Raw genomic sequence first — 21,368 nt, 5'->3', positions numbered from 1 at the left:
AAAGCCTCCACTACAAAAAATAATAAGATATTTCATGAAGAGGAAATGAAAAATAAAAGTGAAAAGCAGCAAAGGGAAGAACTACACTAGAATACAGGTTAATCAAAGCATAAACAAATTCAAATTAAAAAACAGAAATACATCAAAGTGACAGGGAATAAAAATCACATCTCAATAATAACATTGAATGTTAATGGCCTAAACTCATCAATCAAAAGACACAGACTGACAGATTGGATTAAAAAAACAAGACCCCACAATATACTATCTCCAGGAGACTCACCTCATAGGCAAAGACATCCACAGACAGAAGGTAAAAGTATATAAAAAAAAGTATCATTCACATGGAAACCGTAAACAAGCAATAGTTTCCATACTCAGATCAGATAAAGATAACTTTAGGCCAAAGTTAATCAGAAGGGACAAAGAAGGACATCCCATACTACTTAAAGAAATTATACATCAACATGACATAACAATCATAAACGTTTATTCCCTTGGTGCATCTATGCACATCAAACTCTTCTCGATTTCAAGAAGCAAATAGACTACAACACAGTAATACTTTGTGACTTTAACACACATCTCTCATTACTGCCAGATCCTCCAAACAAAAACTAAGGAAAGAAGCTATAGAACTAAAAAACACACTAATAACAGACATATATAGAATTTTTCATCCATCAAAGAATGAATACACTTTCTTCTCAATAGCACATGTATCCTTCTCTAAAATAGATTATATCTTAGGCCACAAAGCAACTCTTAGCAAATACAAAAAATAAAGATAATAACCTGTATTCTATCTGATCATAATGGACTGAAATTAGAAATCAATGATAAAATAAAAAACAGAAGGTAATCTAACATGTGGAGACTAAATAATATGATATTGTATGACAAATGGATAACAGAAGAAATCATAAGATATGTTTAGAGGTAAATGAGAAATAATAAGAATGTTTAGAGGTAAATGAGAATGGTAATACAACATCTCAAAATCTCTGGGATGCTATGAAGGCAGTTCTAAGAGGAAAGTTCATTGCATTATGTGCATTCATTAAAGAATAGAAAGGCAGCAAATAAATAACCTAACTTTATATCTCAAAGCACTAGAAGAAGAACAATGGAACACCAAAAGCAGTAGAAGACAGCAAATACTTAAAATAAGAGCTGAAATGAAACGTTTCAATGAAACTGAAACAAAAGAAACAATCCAAAAAGTTGACAAAACAAAAAGTTGGTTCTTTGAAAAAATAAATAAAATTGAATAAAAAATAAAAAATAAAATAAACCCTTAGCCAAGAGATAAATACTAGAGATCTAACCTACAACAGGGTGACTAAAATTAACAATAAACTCTTGTACACTTAACCTTTGCTGAAAGAGTAATGGCGTCCTCACTCTTCCAAAATATTGGTAATTATGTGAGGTGACAGATCTGCTAATTAGCTTGATTGTGGAATCATTTCACAACATACACATATACCAAAACATCATGTTGTTATATACTAAATGTACACAATTTTTGTTAATCACACCTCAATAAAGTTGGGAAAGATTTAGAGATAAAAATATACTGTAAAAACAAAAAAATAAACTTTACAAAACTTCTGCTTTGTACTTCCATCTAGTTCAAGATGAAAGATAAGCTACAAGAGTGGAGAATAAAAAAATTTAGAGCTGCAAAAGAGATACATGAAAAATAAGAGAGCGTCTGACAAGAGAGGCAAGAGAGGAAAAGGCATAAGAAAAGTTAAAAATATCAAAATTTAAAACACCATTGCTGTTTTGATTTAAGAAATGCGATTTTAAAATGTGCGTTTAAGCAGGAGGCAAGAGCAATAAAATCTTGGAACTGACTTGTTAGACTCAAGAGAGCAGACTCTCTAGATTGGCAACATAGAATTGTCAAAACAATGAGGGGCTAGAAGCATCAGAGCCATCCTATTAGGGGTAAGAAGTTGAGGACTATACTTGGGAGCACAAGTGAAAGCTGTTTGAGAGGCAATTAAATCTTTATCATTCAATGTCACTGGACAACTGACTATCCACCAAGTTAGGTAGAAAGTTAAAGTGTGCTTTTTCTTTTTCTTTTCCTTTTTTTTTTCCTGAGAAAGAGATGAAGGTGGTCTGGGTTTCTGAAGTGGGAAACACAGAATAGGGAGTGTAGGCATCATACTAAAAACAAACTGAATAAATGACATTATGATGACTGTGAAATATTTCTCCCCCAACCTGAGTGCCTCTTAACTCTCTGACATTCTTAGCCAAGACATAATTGCTGTAATGTAAGAAACATGACTAGCTCAAATGAGAAAACTTAAACATACTATCATTGGTGGTGTACTAGGCACCTTTTCACCATTGTGACCAAAATACCTGGAAAGAATAACTTAGAGAAAGAAATGTTTGTTTTCTCTTGTGGTTTTAGTGGTCTCAATCTACTGTTGATTGGCTCCATTGCTCTATTCCTGAGATGGGGCAAAACATCCTGATACAAGGTTGTGATGGAGAAAAGCTTCTCAATCTATAAAAGCCAGGAAGACGGGGGCGGGGGAGGGAGGGAGGGAGGGAGGTGTTCCAAGGACAAAATATAAACCGTAAAGGCACACCCACAGTGACCTACTTCTTCCAGCCATGCTTCACATGCCTACAGTTACCACACAGTCCATTTAAATTATTCATCCACCAACTGGATTAATCCATTGATTAGGTTACAGCTCTCATAATCTAGTCAAGAGCCTTTGGAGGACACCTCATATCCAAGCCATAACAGGTTGTTCGCCAATAAATGCTCTCCTGGATCCCCTTATATTGAATTTCCAATTATTCAAATCACAGATATTCTCAGAGCAGACAGTTTGGGATTATCCAAGGAAAGTTTACAGCAAGAAAGATACAAACAAAATTATCAAAGTGAAGACAAAAATTGGAAGAGATATGATACTAGAAGAAATAATAAAAATGAGTATAAGAAAATATTCAAATGACATAAATAAAGGGCACCTAGAGACTCAAAGTATAAAAGAAGATATAAAATTTTGCACCGTTTTGGACAATGAAGGCCATGAAATTAAAACCAAAAATTAGAGCAAAAATCAATGAAGGTGAGAGAAGAAATACAAGAGATTAAAAGATAAGATCATGAGGTCAGACAGCTAAACAACAAGAGACCCAGAAATAGGGGAGGAAATCCTCAATTAAATAATTCCAGAAATGTTCTCTCAACTGAAGGACATGAATTGCCAGAAAAGAATACAAGAATGTAGGACTCAGCAGTTCATGATAATGAATATTCACCAATAGAAATGTCAATTTAAAATTACAGAACAGAGTCAAGCAGAAGAGAAAGGGTTGTAATCAAAGAATAAGGATTATAAAAGGATTATAAATGACCTCACACTTTCACAATAGCAACATAACAAACAAAAAAAGAGAGACAAATATCTTCATATTCTACAGAAAAATGATTCACTCTGTAGGATTATATCAATTATATCAAACTATCAATTAAGATGATGGTACAACAAAGATATATTTAGATAAGGTCTTAAAAAATATAAATCCCTGCGTTTTCTTTTTCAAGAAGCAGCTAGAGAATGTAATTACCAAAATGAAAAAGTAAAGTAATAAAAAGGAAGAAGTGTAAGACTCAAAATGTACTTACACGAAGATAGGAGAAGGTAATTTACCAGGCTGATGGAGAAGAGAAATCTTAGGATCAAATGTGCACACCAGCCATGGAAGACAAACAGTCTGGACTGAAGCAGTGTGATTTGAGGCACAGACACACTGAAAGCTCTTCTCTCTAAAATTCTTGCCATCTCTGTAGCATCTTTTTTTTTTAAAAAAATTTTTTTAATTGTAGTTGGACGCAATACCTTTATTTTATTTATGTATTTTTATATGTGCTGAGGATCGAACCCAGGGCCTTGCACGTTCTAAGCAAGCGCTCAACACTGAGCCCCAGCCCCAGTCCTCTGTACCATCTTTAATATGAAACAGACACATAGATGAACCTAGCCAAGATTCTTGAATGAACTGTTTGTTTTTACAGTAAAGTTGATGACATTTTTCCTTTGTCTCCTTTAATATCCTCCTGAGAGCTGCTAACTGAGTCAGCTGAGGACACCCACTTCAGGCAAAAAAATTATGTTGTGTTCTCCCACCCTAAGAGCTCAAGGTGGACCTTTGTGTACTTAGAACCAAAAACTACTGAGCATTTATTTTCCTCTAACCATATCCATGAAAAGCATCTACTACCTGAACTGAGCTGCTGTGTTGGTATGTGAGCTGACTGTGGCTAGTCTAGGTTCCATTCACAGGCTGATCCGCTGATTTTCCTTGGAGAGCCTTTCAAACACTCAGAACTACAAAGGGCAATTTTTTTTTTAAACCAGGGATTGAACTCAAAGATGCTTAACCACTGAGCCACATCCCCAGCCCTCTTTTATATTTTATTTAGAGACAGATTCTCACTGAGTTGCTGAGGGCCTCACTAAGTTGCTGAGGCTGGCTTTGAATTTTCGATTTTCCTGCATATACATATACATATACATATACATATACATATACATATACATACACACACATATTCAAAAACAAACACAAAATTATAATTAAAAATATAATTTTCAAAACATAATAACATTTTAAATCATTTGACCTAATAATTCTCTCACTACATATCTAGCCTAAGTAAATAAACAGATGTGGGGAAAACAATTGTACATACAAATACTCATTTTAAAATTTAAAATATTATAAAAATAAAAATATTACTTTTACTAAAGGAAAAATAAATATAGCTTAAATATTCACTAATATAAGATAGTTAAATATTTCCACAAGAAACATGAATAAATGCTCAAGACATAATAATAAGTAAGAAAGATGGACACAAATAAATAGATACTCTTAATTTTATAATATGAATAATATTCAAAAGTTAATGGTGGTATATGTACTGTGAGATTTGAGGTGCTTTAAAAGTTATTATTTTTTATTTTTCAATTATTTCCAATAATAGTTTATGATATTTTATATTCTTAGATACATAAATATTATGTTAAATAATATTACATTGAAAAATATGTAAATACATACACATCATGTCTTCACAGTTATTTATTTCTTAAACAAATTAACAATAAAAAGCATTGAATTGGCAAAAGAATTGATGACTTAATCCAAATCATAGAGAACAACAAAAAAAGGAAACTTAACTTGATCCATACATTAGGACTCAAAAGTACAAAGTATATGAATAAGAGACTATGTCTGAACCTTCTCTTTTAACAAAGGCATTTTTCAAATATTAGTAGCCAATATTTTCAGAGTATTAAAATAGGAAGTTTTGTATGATTTTTCCATGGAATAAAAAGTATTAGTGTTTAATTATTCTTGTGGCAGATATTTGTCATTTTCTTCTCAAATGTCTACCCTCCTATAGTCCTTCTCTATAGAACAGGTCTAGAAGATTTGATGCTAGGTTTCCCAGACTTCCCTATCAGCTGGCTTCTGATTATATTCTGCTCTTGAAACTGTGGCACCCCTAAAGACATGTGCTTATATCCCTCTCAAAAGAATCTATTGTAAAGAACAAACTACAGTTGCCCCATCTTTGGATTCACCATCTGGTTCCACCAAGGTCACTCTTCTTCTGGGGTGATACCAGCCAATGACCAAGCATGACAGACATACTATAGCCTTCACACTATGGAACATATGGTTCCCCACTATAGGACTCCCAGAAATGAGAGCCTTCACTAAGGGATTCCCAATAGGCCTGGACAAGTCTTTTTCGACTATGCTAAATTATGCAGGTCTTACTCCTAGATCACATGTCAGACACTCATTGTTGTCTGGAGATTCATTCCTTCTTGGAAGAGAAGCTTCCTCTCCCCTATTTCAAAGGTGTTTCTCCCAGTAAATTTCTTGCACATTGAATTCTGTCTTGAAATCTGCTTCTTTTCTTCTTTCTTTTGTTTTTTAAAAAAATTGATACATTATAATTACACAAAATAGTGGAGGAGATTCTCATTATATATTTTTATGAGCACATAATGTATTTTGGTCATTACTATCTACCTCTTCAACACCTCTTCCCCATCCTCAACCCCTGACTCTTGTCCTCTACTGTATTGGTCTTAAAAGTCTGAAGAAGGCACTTACAAGATAGGAAGACTGAAGGGATGAAGAAGACCCAATATCTTTTCCTACTTCTGGCTTCCTAAGTGCTAAGTTCCTGGGGGCTTTAGCAGCATTAAAACCTAGTGGTATTGACAGCATTCATATTCCCAGGCTCTTGGAGTATCATGGAAGAACTGGTTCCTAGTTTCCTGCTCAAGGGCAGTGCAAGTCATTCCTAAAGCAGCAATGGGGCTTTAAGGAGCTCTGGACATACCCGATTATGAGCTTGAACTTTTCGACTTCTAGGGACAGTAATACACACTTTCTGAAGTTACAAGTACCTGAGTAACAGTATCACTCTCCCTATTTCCACCTCTAGTCCATCTAACACTTTTGTCAATAATTCCCTATTAAGCCACCCTACATTTCTTGATAGGATATTGAATGATATACACCTTATCTTTTCATTCTTTTTAATCCCAAAGTCTCATTTTATTAGCTATTAAGAGAAATAAAGGGACTGGGGTTATGGCTCAGCGGTAGAGTGCTTGCCTAGCATTTGTGAGGCTCTGGGCTCGATCCTCAGCACCACATATAAATAAATAAAATACTTTTATTTTATTTATTTATATGTGGTCCACCTACAACTAAAAATATATTTTTTTAAAAAAATAGAAATTAATACTAAATGTGAAAAAAATATTGTACACGGTTTTTATATAAGCAGCAATAAGCAAAAATGAAACTTAACAAAGAAGACTTTGTAAACAAATTTAGGGTGTAGTTATAGAATGCTTTTCCTATGCCTCAGTTAAAGTATATATTTATGGATATTTTTCAAATACATATATAAATACTTATCATTCACTGCTAAGTATACTGCTAAGTGGGAAAAACTTGAATATGTGTCTATCATATGAAATACGAAGCTCTAGAAATATAGTCCAGAGGGGGTTTTTATATGTGAGCAAAAATACATGTACCTACAAATTATGTCCACAGAAATAACAGTCAACAACTGGAAAGTTCCAAATTTCCATCAACAGTAAAAAAAAAAAAAAAGATATATTTCACTATATTCATATAACAGAATCCTATTATAGCATAGATCAATCTCAAGAGAAAATGGTGAGAGTAAGAAGCAAACTACATTAAAAAATGTATTAGTAGGATTCCATTTTTACATAATTAAGACAACAAAATGAAATTCTATTGTTTAGTCATGAAAGGAGTTCCTCTAAGGAAGAAGAGTTACATCAGTGAGAGATAAGGCATTTTTTAAGAACTGAAAATATTCTATTTCTTATTGTGGTTGACAATTGTACACTTATTTGTCTTACAGGTATTTTTTAGAGCACTTATATATTTTTTGCATTACCATGCATTATTTATGCATTATTATTATTATGTAGTATTTTATGCACTATTATGTAAGCATGATATATCTTAACATAAAAAGTAATTTAAAAATCAGGTTTTTTCTTTTTTTTTTTTTCTTTTTTTTTTTTTTTTTTCCAGTTAGATTGGCAGCCATTATGAAGTCAAACAACAACAAGTGCTGGCGAGGATGTGGGGAAAAGGGTACACTTGTACATTGCTGGTGGGACTGCAAATTGGTGCAGCCAATTTGGAAAGCAGTATGGAGATTTCTTGGAAAGCTGGGAATGGAGCCACCATTTGACCCAGCTATTCCCCTTCTCGGTCTATTCCCTAAAGACCTAAAAAGAGCATGCTACAGGGACACTGCTACATCGATGTTCATAGCAGCACAATTCACAATAGCTAGACTGTGGAACCAACCTAGATGCCCTTCAATGGATGAATGGATAAAAAAAATGTGGCATTTATACACAATGGAGTATTACTCTGCATTAAAAAATGACAAAATCATAGAATTTACAGGGAAATGGATGGCATTAGAGCAGATTATGCTAAGTGAAGCTAGCCAATCCCTAAAAAACAAATGTCAAATGTCTTCTTTGATATAAGGAGAGTAGCTAAGAACAGAGTAGGGTCGAAGAGCATGAGAAGAAGATTAACATTAAACAGGGATGAGAGGTGGGAGGGAAAGGGAGAGAGAAGGGAAAATGCATGGAAATGGAAGGAGACCCTCAGAGGTATACAAAAGTACATACAAGAGGAAGTGAGGGGAAGGGGAAAAATAATACAAGGGGGACAAACGAATGTCAGTAAAGGGGGCAGAGAGAGAAGAGGGGAGGGGAGGGGAGGGGAGGGGAGGGGGGATAGTAGAGGATAGGAAAGACAGCAGAATACAACAGACACTAGTATGGCAATATGTAAATCAATGGATGTGTAACTGATGTGATTCTGCAATCTGTATATGGGGTAAAAATGGGAGCTCATAACCCACTTGAATCAAATTGTGAAATATGATATATCAAGAACTATGTAATGTTTTGAACAGCCAACAATAAAAAAAAAAAAAAAAATCAGGGTACAGAAGCCACTTCAGGAAATGTTACTCTATCTGCATGGTTTAAAGCAGAATCACTAAGGGAAACATTATCTCTTACAACTAGTCTGTGTCAATAAATGCATGCATAATAAGTAAATGAATGAATAATATGCTCTCAAATATGTAAAATGTGTTTATGAACCAGATAAAAATATATCTAAGTATAATTTAATAATCTCTTGTGGAAGAATTATGGGTTACTTGATTTTTAACTTCTTGGTATGTTTGTTTGTTTCTGAAGTTTCTCAAAGAAACCTTACTTTGAAAATTCAATAAGATACATAACAAAATGCATTTCTGAGAGTGGAGAATAGAGTTATTCTATGTACTGGCCATTTTTCTTCCTCTTGGGACATTAAGCTGTTTTTCATCAATAAGATTCTTAAAACACTATGAATTATAAATCCATGTTCTAAAACATTAGTGTACATCATAATCTGCTGCAAACTAGCCCAATAGAACCTAGTAATATCTTAGCTAAGTTGTACTAAACAATTTCAACTTTGACCAGAATTCAAAGGATCTTTCCCACCACCTCTCCAGACTGAGTACCACCACCGGTTTCACTCTCTGCTCTCCAGCTAAGACACTCTTCTTTCAGCTCCAGAGCCCTCTTTCCCTACATCCCAGCACCTCTGCACAGGCTGCAGCTCCTGCCTAATACCTTGCCCTACTCTCTGTCTACTTAACTCCCACTCCCCTTTTAGATCTGAGCTCAAATTCTCCTCCTTAGAAAAGATTTCCCTGAACCCCTTCCACCCATTTTACATCCTGAAATTGTATTTTTATAACACATTAATCATTCTTAATTAAATATGTGTTGGTGTGATTATCTAATTAATGTTTTTCTTCCTAAATATACTATAAACTCCATTAGGCATGGATCATGTCTATTTTGCTTATACTTGTATCATCAGACATACAATATATATTTTGTCTCCTGGATGGCTGAATGATTAAATAAACTACTAAATGAACCAAGAAACAAGTAAAGAGGCACCCCTCCCCAATTCTAATGGATATCATTTAACCCAGACAGAGAACTAAAAGTCAAATTTATTAAAAAAAAATAGGTTTAAAGAAAATATTCAATTAAAGGTTGTAACTAAGGTTAATAACAAAACAATATTCTATTATTTAGTCATGAGAGGGGTATTACAATGAGGATGACATAAAATTAACCTTATCTAATCAAATCAACTATTGGGGGATTCTCCTTCTGTATAACTCTCACCTATGTGTATCTTTCACACAAAATATAGATCCTTTTCCAACACAAACACCTAGCTATGACTCATTCACTTTAGATTTCGTTTGGATGTGGTGGATAGGGAACAAAAAGACAAGAAAACATATTAGCCATCTAAGATTAATGGCTATATTTTTCTGTTTGGAACTTGGAGTCCTAAACTAAAATGCTTCCTCTCTGATCCCCAATATCTGAAGCTACACCTAATGTAATTGCTTCCAAGGGGGAAATACTGCTTATGTTTTCTGACTGGCTGTCACAGTGTTCTGAGTTAATTCCCCCTGAAATGCCCAGCTCAATATAATTGTTAAGAATTCAGGGCAGAATCTTTCTGTGGCAGTGTAAGAAGTAAACTTATTTGTCTTTGTGTGAGGGTCTATTAGTTCCCAAAGCACAGAAGATTTTATTAAGAAGATGACAACAATATCTGATTTTCAGATATCTGTTTTTTTCAAATCCAAAAGCTCTGGATTTCTAGTGTTTCTATATCATGTTCAGAAAAGGGGGATGACACATTCTCCATGTGGTTGCTCTTGAGAGCAGGACATTGTTGAGCTGGTATTTTGGTAGAGCTATTTATTCAGTTCTTTCATCTTCTACACTTACCTGTCCTGTAATGACCTATTCTCCACTCTCTTCCTCTGTGCACACAATCCTGGTTGCTATTTCTCATTGTCTCCAGGCATGTTGAAAGCATTCATACTTATTGCTGTTCTACTTGGAACATCCTTCCCCTTGATATTCCCATGGCTGAAAACTTCACGAATCTTGCCCAAAGGCCTTATTTAAAAGTATAATCCCTCCTGGACACTTTCTAGACCTCTTTCTTCCTTTATATATTTTCCCGAGCATTTATACCATAAAACACAGCCTTTTATTTCTTTTTCTTTTTATTATCTATTTCCCACTTCTCAGATAAAAGCCCCATGAAGACAAAGATTTTTGTCTCTTTTATGTACTGCTATATTCTCAGTTCTGACTGTAGGTACTCAAAAATTATTGAGTAAACAAACAACTTTTCCATTAGAAATATCCAGTCTGAAATATTCCTGAAAATATATCCAAACTGGATATATATCCTCTTGTGGAAGAATTATGGGTTACTCAGCTTCTCATCTTGGTATGTTTGTTTCTTTCCAAAGAAAGATCAATAAAATCTATGGGTCTAGGAGGACTTATCCCCAGAAAGGGATGCTTTTACCAAGGGACACAGAGAAAGTCTCACCAGACAAAAAGTTTCTGTTGCTGGGGGACCAGTCTAGGCTTCTCATACCCAAGGACCAGCAAGAAAACAAAGGAGTTAAATATTGTAAGAATATAGCTCAGTTGGCAGAGTGCTTGTATCACATGCACAAATCCCTGGGTTCAATTCCCAGCACCACACACACACACACACAAATGATAGAACAAATGACACTGGAAATCAGGAAGAATAGGGTGGCTGCCATGTTCTGAGACAGGAAAGAATATATTAGGTACATGGATGATTCACTGGGGCATTTGTGGCACTCCAAAGGCCAGTTACCTCCATCAGTGTGCAAGTACAACTATCCTGGCATTAAGAGTGTTGTGCCCCAGGGTTCAGAATCTGAACCCCAGTCCAACATCAGGCAATCTCCTGAATAAATGAAGCGCTAACTGAAGGAAAGGGAGATGTAGAATGGCGAGAGTGGTGGGCATCTGAGTTTCAGTAATGGCTTTGGGAGCAACTGAATTAGCAGAGGTCCCCATGACACCTCAAGTAAGTTTTCTTTGAAATCATGGCCAACCAAAATCTTGGATAACCTTTTCTTGGAGAGAATGGACTTACATGAGAAGCAGGTAGATCTGAGAAGTCTGAGGAGTGGGCTGCAATGGAATTAGCAGTTGGTGGGTTGTCAAGATCTTTTAGCCACCGTGCACCTTTCCTCCATTTGCTATGAATTAGCTGACTACAGTTCACAGGCATCCCTCTACTAAAGAGAACCACTTCCCTAGGAAGACTACTCCCTACCAGGGAGAACACACTAACAGCCAAAGGCCAATGGCACAAGAGCAAAACATATGTCCATCTAGTCTCAAGGAGAGATTATCTCTGCAAATGTTTCAAAGCCTTACCATACAACCAGACTACTACAGGTTCACCAGCAAAGACTCTCTTTGATTTGTACTTGGTTTTCATCCCTGCTCTATCCTGCTTTCCTTGTCTCCTCCTGAGAGTACTTGTTTAGTAAATCACATAAGAATTCCTGACTTGGCTCTGCTTTCAGGGAACCCTACCCTAAGATATATGATATGCAAATCATCTCTAGAAGAATGTATCCTGATCAAAGGCCTAAAAAAATTCTCAGAAACATGATTCCAACAGACATTAGCTGACAAAATTTAAAAAATAACCCACAAAACTCTATAATAAATAATATAGAAGGAAAGTCACTGGAAAGAAAACACAAAAATTTTATAAAATGTGATCTTTAGGGGAAAATATATATTATAGATATAGGTGTAAAGAAGAAACTGAAAACATGAGAGTAAAATTATCAAATGCAAACAAATTAGCAAGACAAAAACTTTTAGTAGCATACAATAAATGAAACAAACTCATTATGTGGATTAAAGAGCAGATTAGAACCAAGGGAATACAGGATTAGTATGGCATAAAGATGATAAGAATAAGTATTCCAAACACTGCACAGAGAGACTGGAAAAGTGATGAGATACAACAGTGTGAGAGGCGAACCACACCTAACACACACCAAGCACAGTTCTAGCTGTGGAGAGGCAGCGGCAAGAGATACAGTCTAAAACTTTAAAGTTCATGAGAAATACTAATCTGGAGACTCAGGACGTCAACCAAATCCCAAATAGTATAAATAGAAAGAAATTCACTACTCAATAAATATCACAATTGTGTGGTATAAGACTGCCTAGATTTGAATCCTGTCTGTGTTGTTTACCAACTAGGCAACTTGTGATGATACTTTAACATCTCCTTATCAGTGTCTGCTCTGTAAAAGTGGTTATAAAGCTGGGCATGGTGTTGCACACCTGTAATCTGAGCAGCTTGGGAGGCTGAGGCAGGATGATCGTGAGTTCAAAGTCAGCCTCAGCAAAAGCAAGGCACTAAGCAACTCGATAAGACACTTTCTCTCACTCACAGAGGTGTATGATCAAAAGCCGATTCCTTATTCACTACCTCACAGTAAATAGTAGGTGAATCCGCCTGCTCTGCCCTCTGTCCCTTGTAAAAGTCCATCTAATGTCCAAGGTAAACAATGACTCCTCTTTAGGTGAGTGACAGAGAATAGCTAATGTGTCCATGTATATAAAAGAAAGAAAGATATTTTCTGCCCCTTCTGAAAACAGAAAAATTTTTATCATTTAGAATGTAAATTCATCTTTCCAAGGGCCAGATATTTCAGGTGTCTTCAAGGTCTTGACTTCATATCTAGGGAGATAGCGCCACAACCATTCTGTCCTCTAAGAGCTTAATAAGCAGAACTTATGCAACTATAACCATTTAGGTCTTTGGGGAGATGAGTTTTATTATTTATTGATCCATGAAATTAACTACATAAATAACTTTAGATCTAATACTCATAGTATATAAAATCTTAGGGGGCCAGGGCTTTTTATAGGACCACTGAAAAAAATCCAAGTTTTAAATCACCAAAACAAGGGCTTGGCCTATGGTAAGCATAATTTAAAGGGTTTGTTATACAAGTAAAAAAACAAATAGATTAATGAAACAATAAAGAGCAGAAAGTAAAGAAATGAAAAAATATATAAATGTAAGGATCAGAAAAGACAAAATCTGGTCCTTTGAAATCTAATAAAATTGACCAATCTAGGGACACTAATCCAAAAACCAAATATATACTACACAAGCAAGCAATACTCAGACTGAAAGAGGAAATATAACGACAGGGATTGAAAAGATGAAAAGAAAATACCTCAAACAACTTTATTAGGACTATCACATTGGAAAAACATTTGGCATTATCTGGTGAAATTGAAGATATGTTTGCACTGTGACCCAGCAATTTTGCTCCTGAGAATGTTACCTCAAGAAAACCTTGCACAAGTACACCAAAGGAAAAGGCCATGAATGCTCATGGAATCATTGCTCAGATTTGCAATAAAATTGAACACCAAATGTTAACATACAAGAAAATAAATACTGAATCTGTGGAGGCTTCATATAATAAAATGTGGATCAACTGTAAAAAAAAAAACTAATATACTATCACTACAATGCTACATATCAACTGTAACAAATATAACAAACATTGTTGGACAAAATAATAAATTGAAGAAAATTATTTATACTATTATACTATTTATATAAATTTAAAAACAACCAGAGGTAGGCAAAATGCCATTTGGAGAAGCATATCCATATTTTATAGTGAAATTATTAATAGAAGCCAAGGAATTATAATTGCAACATCTAGAATGATGGTTATCCTGAGTAAGGAGGAGCTGTAGGAATGAAGCCAGAGCAGAGACAGCCAGTTTCAAAAGTATCAAATGCAACATTTCTCAATTAGCAAGTGAGAGCATTAGTAATGTTCACTTTATGAACCTGTGCTATGACTACCATATATATATATATATATATATTTCATTACCCTTACTATTTTATGTGTAAAATAGTTCAATACAATTAGAGCATTTTATATGAAAAATATAAAGGTGGAAAAGAAAGGAAAGAGATAGGAAGGGAAGGAGGGAGAAAGAGCAAGGGAGAAATCTTTTGTAAAATCTTCACCCAAAATGGCAAGGTGGAAATGAAACAGCAAAACAACCCCAAACTCTACCTTATAAAATGTCTTGGATTTGGTAATTTAACCAAGTTTCCTGACCTAATGCGTAAGTTCTTGTATTCAAGTATGTTCTTGGCAAATAATAGGAAAGGATCTTAGTTTTGGAGTTAGCATAGAACATAAAACAACTTAAAAATTCTTAAAAGTAGAGTAACAACAGTATTAAATATACACTTTGGGCAACTTTATGAATGATTCTCATCTTTATGAATGAGACCTCACCATTTGGCTTTCTAGATGAGAAAGATCTTTTTCAGGAAGATTTTCTGGGCCAGGCACAATTCCTATGAATCCCTCCTACTTCTTTCAGTTAAACAGGTTAGGAATGGGCACTGGGGTGACCATGACCTTCAAGGACAATAGGGATAGTGTCTTCTCTTGTTAAGCTCAAGTCGGGGCTGGGCCCCAACAGTGTGCAACACTTTGAAAAGGTATTTAACACTACTTTGTCCCTAAATTGGTTCACTGTTGCAAATGTGGGACCACAGGGAATGTTCTTCTTGGCATCTTGTAGGGATTCTGACCGTGGAAATGTACAAGGAAGCATTCCCCCGGTGAGAAAACTCCTGGAGGGTAGCAGGCACCCTATTTTCCCACCCTTAGAATGCCCTGTAATCTCTCTTAGGATCTAATAATATATGTAATATATGTGTTATGTCTAGCTGATATGGCAATGCCCTGAGATGCCTCTTTGTTAGAGCCTCATCAAGTCTCAACCTTGATTGGAGGCACATAGCTCCTAGGAATAGAAGAACTTGTCTATTAGATAACTACAATGTTTCACCAAGCTCTGGTGCTCCTGGAGCTGCTCGCCTAACAGTAATTTCAGACAATGGACTTTCTTGAGAACTGGACAAAGCTCCTAACATTGCATATTGTAACTGTGAAATGTAACTGCAGAATAAGCAATCTTATTGATACTCTAAGCAATAATGTGTTTATGGTACTAATGACCTAATATATCCTATTGGTATAAATAAACGTGGCTTCTTGGACAAAGAGCCATTCTGCCACCTTCCCTACCTCTGCACTTCGTCTCTCTGTCTCTTCTTTATTATTATTCTTCACGTCATCTTTTTAATTTTACATAGATAATAGCTGTTAAAGATTTTTTTTTTTTATTTTGAGACAGAGTCTCAAAAAGTTGCTTAGAGTCTCACTAAGTTGCTGAGGCTATCCTTGAACTTACAATCCTCCTCTCTCAGCCTCCTGAATCACTAAGCTTGTCAAGCATTTAATGTTTGATTAATAGTATGCTATATTTAAAATATTATGTAAATTAAGATACACACATGGTGGGTCAAAACCAGAATTATATGAAGGAATTCTTCATAAAATTCTATTTCAAAAGATATCTCTTTGGGCTTTAAATACAAGAGGAAGAGATTTGTTTTATAGGCATCACTCCCTCATATTACAACTCTCCTCTCCTTGGTGTTAATGTTCCATATAATGCTAATTAATGCACATGTGTAACTAATTTAAGTGTTATAGGGTTCAAAGCAGTCTTAATTCCCCCTTTTCCCATAAGTAGAATAAGAAAGTAAGTTGATGGTCTCTAGACTTTATAGTGGACTTAGAACTGAATTATAAAACCATATTTCATAGAAAAATCTAAATTGACTTTTCAGGTTATGAATACTTGATTATAGTAGGTATAGTTCAGAAATAGCCCCATTTTAACTCATCTGGATAAAGCAGTTATTCATTATTCTGAGCCTGATGGCCAGGAAAGAGGACAGGAAGGGCATAATTTTGAGCTGTCAAGCTTAGCACATGTATATAGAACAAATATCCCCACTCTATTCTATGGCAGAATTGAGCCTGCTTCAGATGGGGCTAGGGGAGGTGTCCAGATGGTGGTGGAAGAAACACTCTGGTCACAAAAAGTGTAGAAAGGAATTTTATATGTATTATTAAAATACATATCATTAAAGATGCCTTCTTTATGAGGATGACAGCAATCTGAAACTCATCTTTATTACTCACCAGTTCAACATTTTTAACATTACTATCTTAAAAGGGAAGGAAAGATAGAGGTAAGATTTTATACTCTTTCAACAGCATTTATAGAAATGGCAGTAATCTTGGAAATACCATGTTTCCTCTACCAAAGCCATTTTAAGGATAACTCTCTGCATTTTTACTTAAAGAAAATTGTCAGAGAGGACCCACACCTAATAAAATGTAACAGACCAGTGAAGGCAGAACAAGACAGTCTGTGTTAAAGGGAGTCCACTTCAGCACTGAGCTGAGAAAGGAAACAGAAGAGCTTACCTTTATGATGGTTTGCACTGGATACAACTTTCCCCCACAAGGTTACAATGAATATTATTATTAGCAGTTTTCCTTTTGTTGCTTTCTGTAAGTATCTCTTACTCATCCTGCAAATTAAAAAAAAAAATAAAGATCTTCAGTAAATCATTGCATTTCTATTCTAATTTTACTGCATTTAAACCTCCCGTGACACCTTTATACACATAACTCCTGAAAATTGTATTTCTTGCACTTGAAATCATTTGCTCTCTACAACATGAAGAGGGCACATGAGACTCTTTCAAAGCACCTTGATATGAAGCAAGAGTTAAGCAAAGTCCTACCTGAGTTAGACTATACCAACTTAATAACTGCCTAAATCAATTCAGAAATATTACCATTTTTCTCCATATAAACATAGATTTGACTTATTAACAAAATGTAGGACATAGTCATTTGAATAATCTTTAAGTAAATGATTTATTGTTTTACTTTTTTTCCCTAAAGAATCTTTCTTTGACACCAAGTCACATGGCTAGGGTAAACAATTTAGATAAAACTGCTCAAATGAATTCCTGCACAGAATAAAGTCACTTCAAATCTATTTTTTTGTAATAGGCTTCTAAAAATCATCTAGTAACAGAGCTTTCTTAACTGCAAACTAACCTGCTCAACTAAAGTGGCAATTCTGTTCCTGGAGACACAAAGTTGCTAGAATCTACCTCTCTGAAATAGGAGAAAAATGAAAAGGCTGAACAAAAAAAAAATGCCTAGTTAATGTTATTAATGTTTTCAAATTGAGCCCATAAAACTCAGGAAAGCAAAAAAAAATATGATAGTTATCAATAATAAAAGTTCACCTACTCTCACCTGCACATTATATATTATTTCTTTTGTCTTTTAGGAAAATAAACTGGGACATAGGTATGTCCATTCCCATTTTATAGCTGATGCAATTTGGAAATTTTCCTGAGGTTGCATTTAATGATAGAGTAAAAATTCAAACTCAGAACTATATAATTTTAGTATCCTTACATAAGCCACTACATTTCTAGGAAAAAGCAAAACTAACAATGAAATAGATTCAATGTACATTTATTTATGGGAGGAGATAAAATATATGTGTATCACCCAGTGCCTTTCAGCCTCAGATCCCACAAAGAACTCCATTTTGGCTTGACCTACATCTACCCTGTTTCTAATGCAATTGCCTGGGGTCACTTCCTTACCTAACTGCATTTCTTTTCCTCCTGAATTCCTTAAGTTACCCTTTCCTCACACCTTTACCTCCAAAAAAACATTCTCTATCTTCAAAAATATGACCCAGCGGTAGCAATGTTGGGTATACAATCTCAGAGAAGTCTTTTACATGGATAATGCATGAAAAAATAAATATCTTACATATGTTAATAGAGATATATGCTTACATTTACTAACAAGGGAAAGTTGTATACATTAATTTATATGGCGGCAAGGAAGCAGTATTATAGGATTAAAAACAGGAATTCCTGAGTTGGACTGTCTGAATTTGAATGTAGGTTCTATCAGTTTCTAATTATGTGATCATTACACTATTAGATTTCCTTCTTTCCTCTCTTATTCCCCTCTTTCTCTCTTTCTTTCATCTCCTGCTTTAGTTTCTAATGCAAGATTTTTGATTCTCCTGCTTAAGTTTCTTCTATAATATGAGGTAATGTATGTGTAATATCTGGCCCACTGACTGCATATACTGAGGGTTCACTGTTTATGAAATTAGAAAATATTCAGTATTTGGTTCTATTTGGTCCTTCAGTCTTTGAAAAACCTGTCTCCCTCATGACATGATCAAAGGGAGTTTCCGTAACACCTGTGGCTGCAAACTTTCCATGGATCTTAATCTTGTAACATGTTAAAAAAAAAAAAAAAAGTACAAGGGGCCAGATATTTAAGCTTTAAAATTAATTTACATGAACTCTTTCCTTTAATCCTCATATCAACATAATGAGATAGGTATTATTATTATTATCATTATTGAGAAGCCAGAATTAAAAAACAGGTAGTCAGGGTAGATAGATAAATCGGGCCAGATTGAAGAAAACAGAACAAATCAGTTTGAGTCCAAAGATTGGAAACTGTGCTGATGCAAGATTGAAATGTTAATGTTCCCAAAGCAGGGCTTCTACTGCCCATCCTAAAGAATTGTTAAGGAAGCAACTCCTGAGCAGATTGGAATTACTAATTAATTCACCCAGGACCCCCTTACTACCCAGATCACTCCTCCCTCCAGCTCACCTGTTTCCCACTTTTTGGCCATCCCACTGAGCATCTCCTGGGCCTTGTCATATATGAAAGAAGGAGAGAGATGAGGGGAAGAGAGTAGGAGAACAAAGGAAGCCTCGGACATATTTTTTTTTAAAAAGGCAGAATGCTTTTTTGGGATACCAGAATACCAGAAATGGCCCCTTTTGCCCTTCCAGGAGAAGTCTATGTTCCACTTCTTAAATAAACACTGCCTTATTTGCTTGCCTCGGTGTGCTTTTCTGATGTTATACTTTAACACGTGAGGAAGCAGGACTCATCATTGGTAACCAGCAGTATCAATTTTATTGGCAATGGGTTTGAATCAAGTTTCCCCCTATGTGACTTTGAACAAATTATTTAATAATTTATAATATTTTCATTGTTAGCAAAATAAGAATAATACCTATTTTACAATACTGTTGGTATGAAGACCAAATTTTAAAAAGTCCATGTTAAGTTTAACACTAGGCTTAGCAGATAACAAATGTTCAATAAATGTTACCTGTTACTATGATCCCTGCTTAATTCTATCAGCATATCCTATTCTCCTTCTGTAAGACAGCAGTTCCACAGACTATTAACACTGTCTTAGTGAAAAACAAAGGGAGAAATATATTTGTAAAATTCTGGGTTCAACAAACTTAAGTAGAATTTTAAGATGCATATTGTTAAACGTGCCTTCTCAGAAACATTTTCCAGAAAACTTTTCCCAGAGTAACGAACACAGGACACTAGTGTCCTCAGGGAGCCTCTTAGAGAAATACTGAGTTTTAACAACAATATGGCTTAGTACTCACTCGCTCTCTCATTAACAAAATGCCCATTTCAAATCTTCCATTCTATTGCCTTTGTTTCCTGTCAGCACTTTATTAGTTTTAAAATTCTCCTCTTTTTTCCATATTTTCCAACTACCTGCCTCTCCTTCTGTATCCAATCCTGAAATCTTTCTGTACATGTATCATGTATCAGAATGAACAGCAAAACCCATCTGACAGGAAGAGCTGCTTAGCATAATTCTTGATAATAGCTTTCCCTTAGCAAATAGCCTCTGCTCTGAGGTCAATGACCCATCATTTTTTCCATACCATTGTGTACCCACCAAATGAGATGACAGAACTGACAGTTGGTCAGACTGATAACTAGACATATGGAAATGGAAACACCCACAAAGTCATCAGGCTGTCAAAGTAAAGAAAGAAAGGAGAATGCAGGTCAACATTTGGAAGGCTGTAAGAACACTACCTTCTCCTTCTCTTACCTTCCCATCCTTGTTCCAGTCAATCACCATGGATTGCCACTACCATCTCCTGAATGTCATTACATGCATACACTTACACCAACCCCGACAGCAATACTGCAATTCAGACAACTGACATTTTCCCTGGCCACAGTATCCTACCCACACCCCCTGCCACACATATCACCTTCCTATAGACTTAAATCCATATGTCATTCTCTATGCTGCAGTCATATTAGGAACTGTGATCACGAAAAACACCATTGCTTAAAACCTCCCCATAATTTTCCTCTATAGATGTGTGGGGGGAAACCCATAGTCCTTAGCAGGGTATAAAAATCTTGTCTCAGGGTTTTGCTCTGTTTTGTTGTTTCTTTGTTTTGTTTTGATATTGACGATTGAATCCAGGAGTACTTCACCACTGAACCACATCCCCAACCCTTATTTTTTATTTTGAGTTGGGGTCTAACTAACTTGCAAGTTAGGTCCTCACTAACTTGCTGAGGCTGGCCTCAGACTTGCAATCCTCCTGCATCTGCCTCTTGAGCAGCTGGCATTACATGCGTGGACCACCTTCTTTGTGCCTCTAATCTTTTGATAGTTCTAATCTTATTTTATGACAATTCTCCCCATCTTTGTATCCACACATATTCATTATCTATCTTTCAACTCTAAGAAATTTCCTCAGTGGCTTCCAGATAAATCTCACCTTAGATCACCTGACATATCTCAGCCACTCACCCCATCCCAGTCTTTAAAATGGCTAACTTCTAGTCATTGGTCATGGGGCAGATGGGAATTCCTTACATAGGATTTGTTCAAGACCATTGTTGTGTGTCCTTTTTTTTAATTTCTTAGTTTGTTCTAATTAGTTATATGCGACAGTAGAATGCATTTTAAAACATTATACACAAATGGAGCATAACTTCT

The 21,368-nt window shown here is 35.3% G+C and overlaps 1 protein-coding gene across 1 annotated transcript in view; it reads right to left on the bottom strand.

The window, feature by feature from the left end:
* Positions 1–17,054, bottom strand: part of Tafa2 (TAFA chemokine like family member 2) — a 105,569-nt gene extending 88,515 nt beyond the window's left edge. The window contains exon 1 of the mRNA XM_071609273.1: positions 16,943–17,054. Within this exon, the coding sequence (XP_071465374.1) occupies positions 16,943–17,048 (106 nt within the window). The 5' untranslated portion in view covers positions 17,049–17,054. The remainder of the gene's footprint in view (positions 1–16,942) is intronic.
* Positions 17,055–21,368: the final 4,314 nt, after the last annotated feature.

Source organism: Marmota flaviventris, chromosome 3 (genome assembly GCF_047511675.1).
Source record: "Marmota flaviventris isolate mMarFla1 chromosome 3, mMarFla1.hap1, whole genome shotgun sequence".
Taxonomy (NCBI): domain Eukaryota; kingdom Metazoa; phylum Chordata; class Mammalia; order Rodentia; family Sciuridae; genus Marmota; species Marmota flaviventris.
This window is presented reverse-complemented; position numbering and strand designations above follow the sequence as displayed.